General features: G+C 39.1%; 1 protein-coding gene across 7 annotated transcripts in view; it reads right to left on the reverse strand.

Moving 5' to 3' along the window:
- Positions 1 to 1,405: 1,405 nt before the first annotated feature.
- khdrbs2 (KH domain containing, RNA binding, signal transduction associated 2) overlaps positions 1,406 to 20,883 on the reverse strand; it is a 75,989-nt gene continuing 56,511 nt past the window's right edge. The window contains exons 7-13 of one of the 7 annotated variants that reach the window (XR_003929504.1): positions 15,439 to 15,521; positions 15,182 to 15,240; positions 13,170 to 13,253; positions 10,590 to 10,632; positions 3,896 to 3,993; positions 2,609 to 2,671; positions 1,406 to 1,516 (exon numbers count right to left, since the gene is read on the reverse strand). Coding sequence is in view for 3 of the 7 variants with exons in the window: in XM_030071433.1 (XP_029927293.1) it covers positions 13,048 to 13,076; positions 13,170 to 13,253; positions 15,182 to 15,240; positions 15,439 to 15,521 (255 nt within the window). In the remaining 4 variants the exon portion in view is untranslated. Of the gene's footprint in view, positions 1,517 to 2,608; positions 2,672 to 3,895; positions 3,999 to 10,589; positions 10,633 to 11,128; positions 11,170 to 11,834; positions 13,254 to 15,181; positions 15,241 to 15,438; positions 15,522 to 20,883 lie in introns of those variants that run through there. The other 6 variants (XR_003929503.1, XR_003929506.1, XR_003929505.1 and 3 more) reach the window with 6 other exon arrangements.

Here is a 20,883-nt window from a genome sequence, read left to right on the forward strand (position 1 = left end):
GTCTACAGTAGCACACAAGTTCCTTGAGCTTGCAGCTCAACCTTGTACATCCTCACATTCTGTCATCTGGCTCAGATCCCAGCCTGCTGTCAGAGGGGAAACAACACAAGAATCATCAAAACATGTCATGGACTCTGACTCTGCACCACTTCATCACAAGTGTTGTATTGCTGAAGAACCCTTTTTCGACTTGGGTGATTATAAGCCCTCATTTCCATTCTGGCTCATCATGCAGCTGTCTAAACAGAGCTGAGTTTGCTCAGGTACTCGTCCCTGGATGGGGGAACTGCTGTGTGTTGGAATTATTACCATGCATTGTTTTGCATCATTGAGTGTTTTTGGGTATATGCCTGCTTCTTGACCCACTTTGGCGCCTTCTGTATTTCCAATATTTTCAGATCAAGTGATGTCAAAGACGATAAACGGTATGCCATCTGTCAGACTGTGTGGAGTGTGTGGCATTGATCAAATGAATTAAACAAAGCTGTCAATTATGGATGAATGTCTTGGTGAAAGGTATCTATGATGTCTGCAGAAATGGGTATACTCCTGCATTTCATTTCTATGTCAAAAAATGAGGAAAGGCTTGCTCTTATGCATCAGAACCAGTTCATTTCTTTGTAAATCAGATGTGATATTGCTGGTGGCATTCTTTCATTGTTTATAATCTTTGGGGCAGTAAAACAAATTTTGACAGGATACATTTAACATTTAGCTGCTTTTTGGCAAGTACACACACGCATACACACAACTATAAATAGTATATATTCAGCGTGTGTATATATATATGTATACCCCACATGTAGAGTGGCAGAAAGCAGCACTCCACCCTCAGAAAACAGTATGTTTCAGCTGTGACTCGATATTAAAATATATTCAGGTGGCAGTGATGGGTTGGTCTCATAATGCAGCTGTGACATCTGGCCTGCATGCCAGCAGTGGGCCCGACTTGTCTAATGAACTAACATGTTCATGTTGGCAGCACTAAGTGAACCATTTATTAGCGAGTTTGGAACTCACACCGGGCGCATGCTATTTGGTAATGACAGCAGAAGCCAGACGACAACACGTCTCAGCACGGCTGAAATCTAGTGCTGTCACGCAGTGAGTTTCTCATACATTTTCAGTGTGGGGTGCTTTAAGTTATACAACGGGACAAAATACAAAATATTGTGGTGAAACTGAAGAACAGAAGTGGAATTTTGTTGCAAATACATTCTTGAAAAAATGAGCTGAAATGTTTTCCTGTTGAATAAACTGAGGATGCAGGTTTTCACTCCTACTGAAGTCTACATTAGGCGATTTCGCTAATTGGCACATGCTGAAATCACCTTTACTAATCAGTGAGTTGTACACTAATTACTAAAATCACTGTTGCAGACTTCTGAGCCACTGTGTGTCTACCTACAAGGCATTTCAACAAAATACAACACTCACATTCTTTTACAATGTTTTTATTGTCCGTATCAGGAGTAAAACGTGTGCTGATTTGTCTGCGTTCATATCAGTTAAGTACCTGCAACAAAAAGGAAGAATAAATAAATACATATAAATTTCACAGCAAATCTACTGGCAATATCCATATAGGAAAGATCTGCAATGAAAGATAGAGTCATTAATGTGACAATAGTGTCCTCATCTGTCCAAACTGATTCTGAGGATGTGTGACAAAGGACACTTGTGTCCTTGGTGTGAAGAGCTTTGTATAACCAGGATGCCTTAAAGCCCCAAGCCTGACATCCGGGCTGGGTGTGTGTATCAAACGCAGTAACTCCCCCCGGGCCATCGACTGTCTCTTTATGAAACCCCGAGTTATTATCTGTCAACATGGATCTGATATCAAGGGCGCCGTGCTGTATGGAGACACTTTAGGCCTGAGACAATCAGCTCGTCCCGGAGATTGAGGTGGAAGGGAGCACCTCTCCACTCTCACCTCAACCTTTTCCATGGAGCTGCTGTTGTCTCGTTACGACCTCAACTCCTGTACAGGCGGCTGTTAGACAAGTGAAGACACTAAGCATATTGTGTAATATCAGGGCAATTCCTTCTTCTGCTACAGCCTTTCTGCGATGTCGGATGGTATTTCTCTGTGCAAGCTACACATTTTGTTTGGCTATAAAGCAAGCCTATTAATTTTATTTAAAAGTCAGTCATTTCTCCTATTCAGTGGACCATAAAATAACAAGACAATAAAAAAAAATCATCTGGCAAAGCAAAGGATTGATGAAAATAATAATCCTCCTTATGCATCGCAAAATTGAGCATCACTATTCAAATTTAGTTTAGAAAAGGGCAAACTCTCGCCATGCTATCATACCAACATCACTGTGGGAGGTGAGATGAGGTTCGTTACTGAAGGAAATGCAGCCATCTTTAGTTTTTTCCACACACCTCAACAGTATACTGCAGTGTTGGATACTGTATATGAAAATGTGTCCTTAACTAATCTATACCTATAAGCAGATGGTGTTGTTGTGTCCCTGTTGTACAACATTGGCAGATTAAGAATTACTACACCACTTAGACACAAAATAATCTACCCTGTGCATACAAAATACAATGGTTCATGCAGTTTGTTTTAATAGACTGCTAACAGAAATTATCTTACCTGTGAATAATTTGGCATTCTGTGCCATCATACCTTCTTTTCTCTCCAAGTCCAAATTTAGCTCTGTGGGCAGTGAAGAAAAGTGTATCTCTGTCAGAAGAGTGTAGGTACATGGTTGCAAATGTAGTCCTATTTATTTTATCATGATGATGAGTCTAACAGCCACCTCAAAGAAATTGATGAATTTGGCAAAAAACAAAAGTTGATGGCTCAAATTTGTGTGGCACCGTATGCTGCTGCCTGGAACTACTTAATGAAGAGGAATCAGTGTGGCTCCAAATATGGACTGATGGCAAAGTGATGTGAGAAGACATCTGCAGAGCGTTTATGCACCTCTGTCTCAGGCGGGTCTCTTTATGGTTAAAAAAAAAAAAAAAAAAAAAAGGAAATGAAGAAGAAGAAGAACAATGAGTAATGATTTTTATTCTTGTTGAAATCCTTCTGGTAATCTGAATGTGAGAGGGATTTTAACAATGGCATTCACTTTAAGAAATGTGCATCAACATCCATAGCAGGCTTTGGGATTTCAGCTCTTGGCTCATGTGAAGCTGGCGGCTGGCTTGTTATGAAAATGGATCTGAGAGTGCTTTTGGCAAAGGCTGCACGAACAGCACTGGCATACATCTCCTCCAACAACACTAATCACTTTCACTCATAGGTGCAAATGAATAGACTTTAGGAAAAGTTAGTCATAAGCACCTTGTGACTGAACAAACTTCCTGAAGTAGCCTAGACAACTTTCAGACGACTTCCTCAATGACAACGGCGGAAAGGTTTGGTGCTCAAGTTGTGAAACGTGAAATGGGATACACTGCAAAAATGTTCCAACACTGATATCTGTATTTAATCAAAGCTGTTCAAAGTGTGCATCAGTATAAAATGTGAATGGGAATTACAGTGCATTGTATAAAACACATTTCATTCTTGGCAGTTTTATAACATCTCCAGATACAACGAAACTGGAAATGTTCTTAATCAGCAATCATCCATGAATAATATTTGCAATCAGCCATGTTCAAAGTGTTAAATGACAATTTGTTTCAATCTCATCATATTACTCTAGCTCAGTGGTATTTATTTGAAGAGAATGATGCAGCATATTGTGATCCCGAGACATAGCCTATCTGAAAATGACCTATTTATGGTATTACAGGATATCTGCGATCACCTGTGAACCAATTTGCACAATAATTCTGCATGCTGATGTAAATCTAACCTCAACGTTTTCCAGACGGTGCAAAAATGCATAGAGACTTCAGGATGCAGATGCCCAATGGAGATACATACCAAACTCATTTGCTCAACATATTGACTGCTGATGGACCACTGCACTTCTGACAGGTGAATACAATCCACAGTCTCCTGGGAGCAGATTTCTGTGTCTCCTGCTCTGGGGAGAAGCAAACAAGCAGTAGGTTTTAGAGCAATAAAAATGTGATGTGAAAAAAGGCAAGAGGAGCATGCTTTGAGAGATGTTACAGTGTCGCATTGTGGGAGCGGACAGAGACTGTAATTGTGCCGTGCGGCTGTACCTGCAACTCTCAGGAACAACACCACTTCTCCACTGTATTGTGTTTTAAGCATATAACGTGCAAAAAGCCTTTTTGAAACCGTGTATCATACACAGGTTAAGTCAATGACAAAGGTTCATTACATGTGTAGAAAAACACTATGTTCTACTACTCTCCATTTTAAAGTAAATATGTTTTGGGTATCTTTTACTAACGCTTGAAGTTACACTTTTTTTGAATACTGTATGTCCCTTACAGAGTGCATCTGTCTGTGAGTGAGACTCCTTGTCGAAATGCACATGCACCAACGTCCAGGTGGAGCTCGAGGCAGCTGTATTTGGTTAGAAGTTGACCAAACTGCTCAAAAGCAGGTCAGATGATTAATAATTGGCAATAATGCTGCCTTTGCCCTACGGTCGATCTACAGTTTTGTACTGGTGCACACACACTTGCACTGAAATTGCTCAGTTTCAGTGATTCAAGCTGCAGTGGTGGTCTGCCCTCAGCGAGGCACACCTGGTCTTCTCACCACTGCAATCTACATGAAAAAGTCAAGATAACTAGACTAGGCATAGCCCGTGCCTCAATTACAGAAATGAAAAATGTTGAAGCAGAAGCTGGAAAAAATGTAGCCTACAGCTCTGCAGCAGTGAATGAGCCAACGACTTGTTACTGGCCAATGCAAATGTGATTTTCAAAATAAAATGCAGCAAATTAGCGCAATACGATCGTCACCTTGAGCTGAAGTCTGTGAAAGCAATCTGCTGTTTAGGCAACTGGCCCACCATTGTGCACCTCATGATAATAGATCAAAAAAAAAAAAAGATGGGAACAATTGGACCTCTCATGATGAATGTTCATATCTTACTTACAATGCGGTATTTGATTTATAAAGTCCTTACTAAAGTTCTTTTACTAAACTGTGTTGATTCAACCAAAAACGGAGCTTCTCTCCTTAAAATTACAAACACATACCGCATACAGCACCAGCCATACTTTATACTAGTCTAGCCAAAAATTCAATTAACTTGCATCACCTGTGTTATGTGCCTGTTAATGTGGCTGACTGGGTCTCTCTTTGTTCTTGATTACATATTTCTTATCATCGAATTAAAATTGAACTGCAGCTGTAGGGAGAAAATCAAAGACCGAGTGCGGGCATACAGTGTCTCAAAGAATTCTTTCATGTCAACTAATTTTATCATGTTGAAAATTGAGCATTTGAGTTAATCAAACTCTTTCAAGAGTAATTGTTTAAAGTTGTCTCAACTATTTTCATCCCACACAAATGTGGCTTCCAGTAATTGGACATTGTAAAGCATACTTTTAGTGCTTTTGGCACTAAAAATCAACACATTTGCCATGTTACAGTGAAACATATCAGTTTTAACCTTAAATCTCTTTATGCACTTAATCCAGTTTTTGGCACTTGAATCTTAAGGGTCCTCACTTCAGTTGACCCTCTGCAAATTTGCATAGTGCACCTTTAAAAAAATACTAGTGATGTAAGTTGCTTTTCTGAGTCCATTTTGTGTTTTTGTCTTACTCCAATTGAAAATTGAGGAAGCGTAGATGATGTTAAATTTCCAATGCAGATACAATTCAGACTCGCAGCACAACAAACTGCACAACAAACAAACAGTAAACCACAGGTTTTGTTGTCAGACCCTCACAATGACTTCACAATCAAAGAGCAAGTGTTTCCTTGTAGATGAACCCTTCAGCAAAGATGTTCAGCTGTCACTCAGGTGGAAGCAGCCTCAATGGACCGGAATGAAATGAAACTCCAAGACAACTCTGATTTCTTTCTTGACTTTAGAAAAGCCTTCCCTCTCCTGATCTTTCTAAATTATCGCTGAAGAGTAGGAAAGTGGATGTGCCATTGCTGGTTAGTCGACCGTTTCTGAGGTGAAGCCCGATGAAAAAATAAGCTGGGCTCCAAACACAATGAACCTTAAGTCAAGTGTTTCGACGGTGGATTACTGATGTGAAGACGTGAAGTCCTGCGTAACATGTGGCATGTTAACGTCTCATACGTGCCCCTTTAACCACCAAGAGGGTCACTAAGACAAATCAGATACCATGTAGTCGTTCAGACACTTGGAGTTATGCGGGGAGGGACAAAGGGATTGAATGTGGCGTCTTTAGATTTTAATTGTGCACAGAAAAAATACCCACACAAAAGAAAGTTAAGATTTACAGTAAAACAATATTTATTTTATGAATAACTGTAGAATCTGGCAGTTGACAGCATACCACAAATCTCTAGAAATTGTTTAAAAGTGAGTTTCAGAACATGTAAATGACGTTACTCACTTTCCTATTCTCCACCTGTAACAGCTGAAAGTTGCATACCGTAGATTGTTTCAAGGCATTGTGGGAAATGTAGGAAATCACTAACAGAAGCAAAATTACACGAGGCAGGGATCAGAACAGTGGAACAGTAGTAGTGCTATACTCACAGGAACAGTGAGTATAGCAAAAGAGCAGTGAGTATAGCAAAAGAGCACAACACTTAAACACAATATAACTCCTACAGTGTACTTAACATTACAGATTGAATACAGTATAACAGTGTAATAGTGTAAGAGCATCAAAGGCTGAACTTTGGCTTTAAGTGGTTCCCGCCGTGCTGTGATGTAACTTTCTGTAAAGATAATGTCACAGTTATAGAGGCTACCGCCCGTGCTGCATCTTTCAAAATGACAAAGGAGTAATGAGTACAGCACACTGATAGTATCAGCTTTATCAGGCTTTTTTAGCCCTTCCTCTGTGACCAACATAAACTTTCCACAGATTAAGTTCCCATGGGAAATGAGTTCTGAATTACTTCCCACTATTTTACAACTGTATCTATAGCAAACGGAGATTTAACTTGTCATCGGTGCCAGGCATCTATCATTATAATGCCCATACCACAACTCGAGTAGAAAATAATGTTCAGAATCTACTGAAGGAAAGATAAACACTAAAAAAAAAAGTACTACTAGATTACTTTTCTCATTCCTGCCTAAGTGATGTTTGTTGATAGGAAGTCAGCTTGAAGCGGTGTGCAGACTGCACAATTTCACCTGTCTTTTGCGTTTACTACAGCACTGATTGTGCGCTGTGTTTCGTCTCACTGCAGGATTATTCCTCAAAAGTTTTGATACCTCGAGAATTTGGCTGGACTCAGAGGACTTACTTCCTCGTCCGTAATGAGCTGCTATGAAAACAAGTGTTGAAGTAAAGTGTGACACCTCCTTACAACAGAAAACATCAGTAATGAAATTATCCGTCCAAGGGTATTTTAAATTTATTTGCACAGTGATAAAATACAGAGACAGAAAACAACAACAACCATGACAATTTGATAATGAAACTATAAAAAAAGGAAATACAATCAATTATTGGTGCAGGCGAGACTGAAAAAACTGCTTGTCATTGGCCCTGAATGCACGACCAATTCAAAAGTCGTTTTGTCACAATGTGAGCGTGCAAGCAGACTGTCAAGAATTTACTGAGGTTTGCGGTTTGGAGTACAAGTGGTTGCAAGGCTACGAGCGTGACAGATAACATAGACCAAAAGACGACAATGACCTGGCAAGGATGGAACAGAAAGCTCAACTTGAATGTGAACTGAACTAATCAGGGAGTAAAGAAGAGGTGGGTGTACAGGGGAAAAGGCCAAGGAGAGGGCAAATGAGAAATAGCAAATGAAGGCAAATGAGCTGGTAAACAAGGGGCAGGGCTGACGAGGCCAACACAGGGCAGATGTGCAGGGGAAACAAGCTGGGGAAGACTACGGGATAACAGGAAGGACAAAAGAGCACAGAAAAATCCACAATATGGAAAACAGAGCACAGGCAAACGTAGAATTGTGACACTCTTGGTCCAAGGACAGGTGATGGAGAGAAAAAAAAAACGCATTATGCTGTTTCTGGCCAACAAGGAGTTTTAGAAAGGATTTCATCGGTATCTTTTAAGGCATGTCAAGACTTTGGTCCAGAGCTATATTTCAAACCTTTTAACCCTCCCTGAACCAGAGCTCGTAGCGGGTTAATAGTGAGCTTTTATCTTTAGCCTGAGACCCTGAGGCGGGACTCTGCAGGAGAAAGACAAAAGGTGACTAGCTCTTTGCTGTCAGGGCTGGCTGGCCTCAGATTGCCCCGCCTGAGGTTAGACTGGCTAAATCTGTACCGTCCTTCAAATAATTTCTTAAGACTCACTTGTATATATATAAAAAAAGGACTGTTATTGTTATTTACTGCTTCTTTTGGCTGTGTTCCGCTCACTGCCTGTTTGTTAAGTGCTTTCTAACTTCTGCTTTGAAGTGTTATAAATAGAGGTCCTTCGTCTTCCTCTCATTATTATAATTACGAAAACACCACACCTCAAAACAAACAACAATCTATACCCCTACTGAGGGATATGTGGACAGTACAGTATTTTGGCCCGCTCCTTTATTCACTCTACAGGCTTGCACATGCACAATGCAGTAGACACATTACACTGGGCTTTGCTGCAAACCAGTGGCACAATTTTTACTTAACTTTTCAAGTGTTCATAGCTCTCCAGCCTTAAGATTCGGTTGCCACGGTTGCAGCTATTCCCTAAAGACTGCTGTTTGTGTGTATAATTAATCTTTATATTCTCGAATACAACACTGCATACTTAAACACAGACTTTATCCTCAAGTCCGCCTCATGTATAGTAACTACCGTGCTGTTCTACTGAGTGGGTGATTAATTATTTTTAATTACATTGGTGTTGTAGTAAGGCTTTGCGTCCTTTGTGTCAAGGGATCAGTGGAAGGCTCCTATTGCCAATAAGAGTTTTTCGGAGCGTTATTTTAATTACATATTTATGCTCCATTGTGTGTTTTCAGTGAGCTATCACTGTTACAAGAATGCAGCACTGTAATGCCTGTTGGTAATGCAAATTGGGTTTATTGGTGAATTCATGAGAATGTGTTTGGCAATGGAAATTACATATGAATCAGAATCCTTGCAGAACAGAGTGCACGCAGTGAGCCACAGCAAAATGTAATTTTTAAGCATAATAGGGCGATGGAAAAGTTTCTTTGTGAACATCATGGCACCGGAGTGTCAAAATGGACACTTTCAAACTCTGTTCTCTGAGAAGTTTCAGCATGATGGCTTGTTTAAATGTTCATTCAAAGGTTGGTACAAGCCTGTGTACATACAAATGTAAACTACAACTCCCACAGTGCATTGCCTAAAAAAGCAGCCAATTACAAAGCTTCAAATTCTGTCGTCTGTGCTGGTTGAGCTGAGTTGAGCTGCTTAGCTTTGATATGACTTTATACACACATTTCTTCAATCATATCAACAGCTATCGTGCAGTATTTTGTTCCTGACGGCAACCGTCAATGCTGAATACAATATAATATTATATTGAATATATCTGGATATAATTGATATTTGGATAACTTGAACATATAGCTGACGTCTTCATGTATTAGTCAGTGAGGCTCGGGAGGCTACTGGACCATTACAAACCGATGGAAAACAGGTGATTTCTCAGAAACAAAGTCGAAAGATTAATAAGCGATGTCCTTAACATAAACCTAAAGCATTGTTTATTTATCCAGGGGATTCCCATGAGCCAGTGTTGAGTAATATTAATGTATATTATTAATATTAGTATAGTTCAAAGTTAAAAGTAAAATTCCCAAACGAGAACAACAGTGAGGAAAATATTTGAATTCATTGCTGCTTGGTTGAAGAAATGCCTCAGTCAGGGAGGCCAGATGAGCTAAATCTGTTCTTTTTCTGTCCAATTTGAGTGGATTTAATGTGCACAAAATTAGACTTAAAGGATAGTTTCAGCATTTTTCAGCCCAGGCTGTATTAAAATGTTGACAGTCATCATTTATAACTGTGCATGTCACAAAGTCAATGTCACGACTGCTGCAGCATCTTGCTCACCTTCAACACAGTCCAACATTAAAAAAGACCTTTTGTGAATGGCAAACTCACAGAGCAGTCTTGAGCCTCTTGAAACTGGTGCCATTTGCTTCTTTGTAACAGGTTTTATTTAGCATTTACAGTAATGCACTGCCTTGTTCATATCCACACTGTTCTGCTGCTAACTCACTGGGCTCACCTGAACTCAGACCTTGGGAGTTTCCTTGTTGTAAACTCCCAACACGCGACACAGTTCACAGTTTCTCCTTCTCGTGAATGTTCATCCACCCTGAGCTGGCAATTTCAAGACAAATTTGACCGGGTTGTGAGCTTCCCATTTTCAAAAAGGACATTTATGACAATTGGGTTGTGTTGAAGGCGAGCAAGAAGCTGCAGCAGAGATAGAGCAGTGAGGTTGTGACGGAAATTTTAACAGGCCTTGGTTGAAAAATACTGAACCTACACTTTAAATTCAATTTTAACCCCGGTAATCATATTGATTTTTAAGTAACTGACAACTAGTTGTTGTTTTTTTAACAGACAATCATAATATGCACTCACCTCTTACACTCCTGTCCAGATCACACAATAGTCTGTGCTACATCTGCAAGGCAAGAACACAACGTGATTAAAAACAGGTGAATCTTATTCCACATGAATTTTAAAGACGTTCAAACTGAATTACAGACGGCATGCAGTGTGACAACTGAGACTGAACACAGGATGGTCATCACATTTCATTACTGTGAAAAAAGTAAACCAATTCACGGTGCGATAAATACCATGAAATTTTAACATCAGATGTGTTATTGAAACAAATTTTGGGCGTCTATTTATATCACTGCTGTGATGTTTAGTTCGCCGAACATGGTTTTAGTGGGCTTTATTGAACCTTATTATGTAATTTATCACAGTTTAGGTGAATTTATTTTTTTGGAGTATCTAGTTAGAAATATTAGGGGATTTTAAATCGACAGGGCATTTATTTGAGGTTAAAAAGGATAGGTTTACTTTTTTTTAAGTGTGAGTTAGCATTCGTGATTGGCAAGTTAGAATTATTATTAGGGTTACCTGCTTAGTGTTTAGTCTTCCTTTCAGTCCCGTGATCTACACTCTTAATGAGAGCCAGCCTTCAGGTGTACTAATCACAAAAGAGAATTCAAATCGCTAAATGGACTTCAGCTTTGATATTTAAAGCACGGACAATTACAGTACATATACAGCTTTGTCAGGCTGAATAACAGAAATGAAAAACAAGATTAGCATAGACACTAATGATTTGCATGTAAAAGCAAACTGAGTGCACTGTTTCCCACTCGATAACATGTGAAAACATACTCTTCACTGCGCTCTGTAGGAGCCAGTTTCAAAGGCGGAACGTGTTTAAGGCATTATTATGAGAGTATATGGGGATTCCTTACCTCTTTTAAATCCATATCATTCTCAGAGTCACGCTAGTGCAAACAAGTCAATCAGAGTATCTGTTTAATGATGTCAAATTTAAGAGAAGAAATGTATTAGTCTCTAAACAGTTGTTTTCCATTATAGTTTAGGAAGGTTATCCATGATTCAAGGACAATTTAGCAGTAATATAAACTGTCTGACAAATTATTCATTTTGGATAAAAGGATGGATTGGTGGGTTATCGCTATGAAACGATTTAGCTGTCACCTGAAACCATGCAGGCATTACGTGGTATGTCATCTTTGTTAACAAAATGAAATAAAAGAAGAAAAAAAAGTATAAATCTCCATTGCCAGTTAATGGCCACCTATTTAGAGAGGCGTACACATGGAGCTGTACTGTATGCCGTTTTTATTAAATGCTTTATTTACAGATACAGATTAAACACAGAACAAAGCACGCATTGTAAGTTACACACTGTACATTGCTGACTGCTTTCAAACCCCAACATAAAAAAATGTGTTTTGCACGATCACGATCTAACATCTGAGAATATTTAGAAAGACATTATCACCTTAGCTGACTTTAATCTGTGGCATCAAATCACTTTTACCATAATATCATCAGCGTATCAAACAACAAACAAGTTGTGGGAGGAGTCCATGTCTTAGAGTATTCGTTTAGATTTCTGGACATTAAACATTTGTTCGATGAAGTAATGGAAAATCATACAGACCAGTTTTGAAGCTGTGTCTTTTATTTTAGGAAACATGTTGCCTTTAATGGATGCCAGCAGGGCATTACTGTGTCTTCTATAGCAGTGTGCTTTAATTACTCAATAATACACTCCAGTAATATTAATTTCTGCAAAATGTAAAAGATACACAACAAATGATGCAAGAAGTGACAGGAACCGCAGCCATAAGCATTTTTTCTTATGTTTGAAAAGACTAAATAATAAAAAATAACAGTATATTCTAAATATATTGATCTATAAATGAGTAACAAGCCTAACATGCTCTGCAGAAGCTTCAAGGGACAAAATTAGCAGATCATTGTCTTGGAAAAACAACTGAATTTGTTGCGTTTATACTAACACCGACATGTGGCGAAAAACTGTGAGCATAAATATGTAAAATGCAAAAAAACATAAATAACCTTAATATTGGAATACCTAAAAGCTGTCTTTCTCAAATAATAGAGTGTGCCTCTAGAGGGCTTATCAAGGAACTGCAAAGGAAGCAAAGTGAGACGGAAAGACGGACCACCAAAATTTCCACCATCCCTTTAAGCACTGCATGAAAGACCAAAAACATATTGATTTGTCAACATTACTGGAAAAAAGTCTGCATGAGTTTCTACTACCCAGCTTGTGCCAAAAGTTTAATGTCAAAAATCTGAGCTAACTCTAACATTTTTGCGGCAGGGGTAGTGGGGGCATTAACACAGCCATGTCAAGAGCAGCTCTCCGTGCATGTGTGACTGTTTAAGCGTCTCTTGTCGTTTCCACTGTGTATTGGTCTAAAAATCAGTCCATCTTATCAAAAACATCCGCATACTTCAACAACGTTTGATGACGTAGATTTATTTGCTTTATGGGTTCTTGATAAAAAGTTCAGAGGGAGACGGATGACGACGTAAAGGCTGTTACAACATTTTATGGGGAAATAAAAAAAAAAAAAGTCATAATTAATCTCAAGTTGGAGGTCAAAGATATGGTGCACCTTCAATATCTACCATAGGGATGATCTCTGTAGCCCCCTCTTGTCAGCCGTAACGCTGGGGCTTTGAGGCTTGGACGGGTAGCTGTCCACTCTTCCTCTGCAGAAATAGTTAAAAACACACTGTAGCTCGCTGCATTAAGTCTGCTGAGAAAGGTTATGTCACAAAGTCCACAGACAAAAAAAACAAAAGTGCACAAACAACATTCCAACAGCTAAGCAGTCTGCAAAGTGTGGAGAAACAGTTCCAGTCGAGCCCTGAGCCCAGGTATACTATCCTCTCTTTTGAGCCATAATCCATCTAACCAAGGACAAGCAAATTCAATAGAGCAAATTCTATCAAAGGTGCTACTGGGGCTTTCTGCTCTCGCCACAGAAAATTAATTTCATAAGCTCTTTGCCCTCTGTTGGACCAATACTGAGATCTGGCTGTCAGTAGCTCCTTTTTAAGAGCCAAATTACATAAAGATGGCCAGCTCTGCTGCATAGCACATTGCTCAGCTTCCAAATAAGAAAGTGTTTATGGAGCAGAAAATCAAATCATTGCCCTCTTGGTTTTGGTTTGGTCTGACCTCAACACCCCAGTGCACAATTCATTGTGCTGAAAATGAATGATCCTGCAAACCCAACTTGGCAACCAGCTTATCGCCTTTGCCATATGAAAACCTTGCAACTCCACTTTTGGTGATTTTCATGTTTTTACTTTAGCCGAAGTAGATGTTGCAGATGTGGCTCTATGGATTGAGAAAAATTTCAAATTCAATAAAATTCTCAGTCATTAATCTAGAAGCAAAACTGTTTTTTTTTTTGTTTTTTTTTTTGATTTCCTGAAAAGTTTGAGGCTTTGTGGAGATACCAGGTTTTCAGCTGACAGTGACGCCGTGTGCAGAGCAGACGTTTCCCTGCTGAGAGCGGCAGCTTTTCTGGAATACAATCTAAGCTGAGGAAGGTACATATCCAAAAGGTAAAACACTCCCTGTTTACAGAGGGTATCACTTAGCCCACTGAGCTTCAACTGGCATATTTGCTGTACCAGTTAAATCCAGCTTGTAGTTACCCAGAGAGGTAGGAGGTGATGCATGCAGGAGCTGTTCCCTGGATGAGGATGATTAGAAGTGGGCTGGAACCACAAGGCTTTTGCTTTATCTCCTTGCTGTGAAACATCATCTTTTCTACAAACACTGGTGCAGGAGCAGCCAGCATTGTTTGGCCAAGATATTTTGCCATGACTGTCCTATCCTATTTTCCAAATCTTGAAATGCTGCCACCATTTCCACTAATTACACTGCATGACAGAGGCAAATTGCTGTTGTTTTACATAACTATCAAACACCATGATTTTTTTTTTTTTTTTTAAAGGTACAAGTATAGAAATGTGACACACTTTAGCGGAGTAGTCTTTCTTTCACACTGAATCAGTTGCAGTGAAATAACCAAGTCCCAAAAATAAGTTCGCTGATGCCACCAGATACTGTGACAATCTGACGTTGAACCTTCACAGATACGTTTATAAATATTTATTTGGAGTATTTTTAAAAGGTGCGCTGTGTGAAATTGCCAAGGGGTTGATTGAGGTGAAGACTCTTTAGACTCAACTGCCAATTAATGTGAAATAAGCAAATAATTTGATGGCGGATTTTACCTGGCTGTTCTACAAACATCTTTATTAACTCAATGACATTTTGATCCCAGGAGGATCTTTGTCAGGTCAGGCAGACATAGTGACAAGTGCTGCACTATATACACTCAAAAATACACCCCATTTTTCGGCTCCTGACACAGGAAGTGCATCTGACTATGATATCTGTGGCTCTGATAGATCGTGTGCATATTTCACATTTTTGTCAGAAGGGTTCTCACTTCAATCATCCTTAGCAATTTTGCATACTGCACCTTTAAATGCAATTGTGCTTTATTAGGCAGTATACAGCAGAAAATAAGAAAAAACTCGAGTGTTGAGAGAGCTACAGTGTTTAAAGTATAAGCTCATTAAAATAATGCCCTGTTATAAAAGTAAACTGCCCTTACCGTAGTTGTTGTAGGCTTCATCGCTGGTTCCATGTCCATATTCATAATATTCTGAAATACTAAAACAGACACAACATCATAAACACTCTGCTTTACCAACTAGGTTAAATGTTTAGAGATGTGTACATGCAGTGCACATGCAATTTTTTTTTTTTTTTTTTCCAACCGAGTCATGGTAGAATTGCTGAGAATTACTGAAATAGCAATTTGATTGTCCAGCATTACATATTTTTTTAGGCAAACAAATTAAATCTCACCTCTTGGACTGATTGCTGTAGTTATCTTCGTAAGCATCATAACTCTCCTCATCATATTCTTCATCATATCCATCATCGTAGCCCTGCAAGGAAGAAGTCGGCATGAAGACAGTATGAAGGTGACTTCTCCCTCCATCTCTATCCTGCCTAATTGTTTAGAGTGGAACAATAAAATAATCAATACTCGGTTCCACAGGCAAGGCGCTTTATTTCATTCCCATGATAGGACAGGGACCAGCAGCACAAAATCATGTCAAACAGAGAGTATTGATTAAGGTTTGGGGGAAACATGTCTTACTAGTGGGGGCTAATTGACAGCTTCCCAGTCTTTGGCTTGGATCCAACTCAAATATTGATCTCAACTATTGATAAGCAGCTGCTGGGGAAACAAGCACCAGCACAAACGCAAACTGTGAGCAAGTAACTTATGTCCAATAAAAATAAACAGCTCAATGGCAAGAAGTATAAAATAAATATCCCAAAATACATCTATCAAGTATTTGTGTGACATGAGGAAAGCGGCAAGATAAAGGACATTTTGCATCATGCATTCTGTGATAATAAGCTGTCACAATATGAATTTTTTCCCCATTAAAATGCTGCTATGAGTAATGAACTGGCTATTCCTATGGCAAAGCTCTGCGTTGAGCCTCAGAGACTTCTTGTACATACAGTGTGATAATCCTGGTGGTGGCTATGTTCACATGGGCAGAGAATTCAATAGTCAAACAACCTGGTTTGGGATCAATGCATGTAAACATCACAATTGGGCTGGAATGACTTCGGTAAACTCATGCTCTGATTAAGTGCTTGCTGGCTTACTCTGATGTTAAAGTGGTTACTGCAGCATGGAAATACAGTATCTTACTCCTTTTGCTTTTGTCATTCGCACAGAGCTGCACAGAGTTAGAAACACAATTCCGGTGTCAGTGAAAATAATGCACAGACTAGCGATAAGGGCTCCATTTTCCCCCCATATAGCGGAGGTAACATATTATAGTTCAGTCAAAAGAAGAACGGGTTTGCTGGTGCTTGTACCTTTTCATACTTTATACAGGCGAATTGTTTTATCTGTGGGTGGGACAGCACAGGTTGACAGGAATATTCAGTTCATTGGTTTATTTATAACAGCAGGAATATTCCACCGCAGGGGACCAGAAGCTCATATAAACAGCTAAACTTGGGTAAGACTTTAGCTGGAGTATAGCCACTAATCAGGTTACCCCATGCATGTAACAGCACAGCAAACTGGAGACACCTTCAAGTTCAGTTTTACCTCAACCTTTCCTGTTGCAACTCCTAAGGTGAGAGCTCCTTTCACTGCGGGTTGTTGCTCATTTAAAGCGATTTGGCTGAGTTCACAATGCTGTCGTGATCATATCCCATCCCATCTAATCCTTTCCATGCCTGTTATTTCAAATCATTAAATGTATTCTGTTTCTTTAAGATGTTACATAAATTTTAAAACCAACAAAATAAAGACTTTTTTTTGCTGTCACTCTCAGACAGAGTCAGGGTTGTTCGCTTAACACAAGAAAATCATTTCTGGAACATGCTGAATGCTTCCCTGAAGATGATTTATGCCAGACATGGTCTCAGCAGCATATTATGCCTTCATATCTGCTTGTAACAATAGAGTAATATCATCCTCCATTAAGCGTTGCTGGCTTTGGGATTGCTTCGTGACAAGAGCAGACACATCGGTGTGGGGCATGAAGTGCAGCAACCCAAATGAAATTACATTTAAGGCATTTTTTCCACACACTCGACACCTTCTGTTGCACATTCAAACAGCTTTGATTCCAGCGCGCCTAAATTTGTATGAACATGAATTTGACAAAATTAAAGTTAGGGATTAAGTCAGGGATTAAGTTGTTCGGAGGATCCAATGCTGCTCCCTTTCTTATTGGAGACTTTCCCCCACAAAGAGAGTGTCAGAGAGCCACATATCTCACTAATTGACCATTTTGTTAGCATTCCCACATGACAATTGCTCCACGTTGCCCCATAACTGTAAAGCAGTCAGTGGATTAAGTCAGTATTATGTATATGAAAATAACCCCCCTTCAAGGTCATCATAATGAATCGCAAGGATATGAAACATATATTCTGTTAAAGCGAGGGTTTCATCGCTAAACACCTCAGTAATATTTTGCTCTTACTTTGGGTGTGACAGCTAATTATGAAAAAAACTGTCGCTGTTATCTTTGGTTCATTAAAATGGAAAAGCAAAGTGAAAGATGGGCAGGCTGAATTCATTTCAAAAGATCACAGGCTAATGTATTTCTGTGGCCGGGCACAGCCACGAGCACATCGCCGCAAGTTGGAATTGGAGAGATGGGACTGCTCGACATGAAGGCACTGATAGAGTCATCACTGCTGTTTGCCAGTTCATGTCACTGTATCTTTAATTGTTTGTTTGGTAACACTTTACAATAAAACAACCCTAATAAAGAGTTTATAAGGGTTTATAACTTGTTTATAATTGTTTGTTAATGATTTATAGTTTCTACAACCTAATTAAACACCTAATTATAAATCATTCACAAAGCCTTTAAAAAGCTAGTCCTATTGTAAAGTGGACCATTTGTTTTGATTTCAGTTTCTTAAAACCTCACTTATAATCCCATAATGCCTTCATTAATAAAAATGACTTAGTTTCTAAACTAGTGAATTTCCAACTAAGTCCTTGAATGTCTTTAAGGGTCAAACTTCTTTTGTAATTTCATTTTTTTGAGCTTCAGCTAATATGAAAAAAAAAAAAAAACTCTTTTAAATTAAGGGTTTGAATCAAAGCCATAGTATACACATGTTTTTCAGCTAAAATTAATGTATACACTACATAACTACCAGCCATTTTCCAGAGCATGCCATACCTTGTGAGATGTTTGAATGTTTGTTCCTCCTTCGAGGCGCCAATTTGTCTTCATTCATTTCCGCACAGTTTGAAAATCAACTGGCAGAGACTTGGAAGATGCCTGTGATAGATAATCCATCACAGTGAACATCCTGCCCAGCCAGGTTTATTTTTTGTCAAAGATACTTTATTGTTGTGTGCTAATTTGGTTTAATGCCTGTATTCATTTGAAAAGTCTACACGTCTTCTGGTGTGTTTACATGCCGGTGGGAATCTCTGACATCTGGGACTTCAAAGTCTGTTACCAAACAGCTTTGCATTCACGTGTTATTTGGTTGGAAAATCAAACCCACAAGACAAAAAAAATCAGCAAACATCGATGCCTTAAAAAGGATTATGTGCTCTTGGCTTCAGCTCACTCAAAAAAAAAAAAAAAAAAAAAGTTATGATAGTTAAGTCTGTCTAATTACCATGCGGGGAATTTGTTTTTCCAATTTATGCAACAGCACTTGAAAGCACCATTCCTCTCTGTCAGCTCTGAAGTACTTTTCATGCAAAGACGCTCACACAACAGAATGTATTGTGTATCTTCACCAGAAAATAGTCCCTGATGAAAGATTGTTGCACAAAATAAATTCATATGTCTGGACCGAGCTACAAATATTAGTTCAAGCAGCCCAGAATTTTCAGGTAAGATTATCAACAGACCATTTGGAGAAAAAAATATATCTACAAATATATGGAGAGAAAGAAATTGAGTCAGTATTTAAAAGTATGGCATGGTTTGAAAATGGATGGTAGTAATGTAAAGTACAGTACATGTGCAGTATAGTCAACGGATGAAAACTGGTACGCTGTCAGCCTGCTCAGTTGGCTCCTTTGTTTTGAGTATATCGTTTTGAGTCCATTTAAAGTGTAAAAGTGATCAAGTGCCTTTTTTAATACCTTCATCTCTTCAGTGAAGTCTCCCATTTGGGTTCATTATCACTACAGAGGAACGGTATTTCTAGATACAATTTGATCTCGTGATTCTTACAGGCAGAACAAAGGAGCTGGGCATGTATAAAAATGATGTGCAAATACAAGCTGTGACGACGGTGGAGCCTTTCTGCCATCCAGTGCCAGCTGCATCATTATCACAGCTTAAAATCCTTGTGATATTTACTGCACCTGGTTTTACAAGATTCTGTGTATAAATAGCCTGGTCCCCAGTCAATGGCGCTTCAGTCATATAGTTTGACACTCATCTGTACAAACAATTAACACTGGTCCTTTCGAACGAGGCGGAGGAAATAAATCAAATGTTAACACAAGGGTGGAGAGTCTTAGCTCGGCGTAATTAGGACAGCAAGAACCTAAAGGCCCTTAGCACTGTGCTTCATTATCAATTGACAACCTGTATGTCCCCTGACAGTGACTGATCTTCATAGGGACCTGCCTCTGAATACCTATCCTCCAAACAGAATGGGAGGAAAATGAGATTTGCAGTCCTTTGTCTCTGTTTTCACCCTCTTGAGCAACTGAATAGCCTTTTTTGAATCATGCAAATTCAATCAACATGCAGTCTACAGTGCCTCTTATAATGTAAAGTTTGTCATATTGACCAAAAGAGAGGGTGAGGAACAAAACAAATTGAATAGTTTGAATAAATGATTTTAGTATTCCTTAGTCTCAGCGAGAGTTTCCTTTTTTTGCACCAAATAGGGGTTGTATTACTTGCAGAACTTGTAGAGATTAGCATTAGATGTGACTGCATCTGTCTGGTTTTACTCTTTACACACAAGCGGCCTCAAGTCCCCCGTGATGCAACTAAAAGCTGTTATGCATTCAAGACAAGTCTTCCTCGTATTAAAGAATCCACTCCAAGTATGTGTCATACATCTGTTTTAATAAACATGAGAGTTCTGCATGGAGTATTTCCATAATTAATCTAAGAAACGTGAACTCGGCAGTGTATCCGAATCTATTGTTATGAAGCAATTACTGCAGATGTGCATGCCATTCTTAAAGGTGGCCTGAGAAACCGGGCTCCTCTTCATGAAATATACACAACTTTGCGAATCTCACGCATCTTTTATGTCCATGAAATAGATGATACAGGGAGACTTTTCTCCATTTCAAAAGGGCGTCCTTTTACTTTTTCCACTGTAGATAGATTAGACTTTTTTTCTTCAAAGCCTCCCAAAGCTCTGTGTTTAATCACATTATGGCATTTCCCCGCACAGCCTCTGTATGGTTGCAGGGCGCCGGTTTAAAACCAAGCAATATATTTCATTTTTATACTAGCAATTTGTACAATTCATGGTCTGTTGTCAGGGACAGAGTTTCTGTATGATTCTCGGTTTCCTAACTTTTATTAGCTGCATTGGATGTTAATAAAAAAAAAAAGAAGAAGAAGAAGATAAGATTCGATCCAGACTGGATTTGATCTTGGCCACAATATCACAAATGTAAAACCGTAGACCATCGTCCAAGTCTTTGTAAGAAGACATCACTCGGCCCACAAACTCCCACAGCTTTGCCTTCACAACTCTCTGGTGGAAGAACAAGCTGAAATATCTTGTTTCTTGTCTTTCAAGGGAATTTAT

The sequence above is a fragment of the Myripristis murdjan genome, chromosome 15 (genome assembly GCF_902150065.1).
Source record: "Myripristis murdjan chromosome 15, fMyrMur1.1, whole genome shotgun sequence".
Lineage (NCBI taxonomy): Eukaryota > Metazoa > Chordata > Actinopteri > Holocentriformes > Holocentridae > Myripristis > Myripristis murdjan.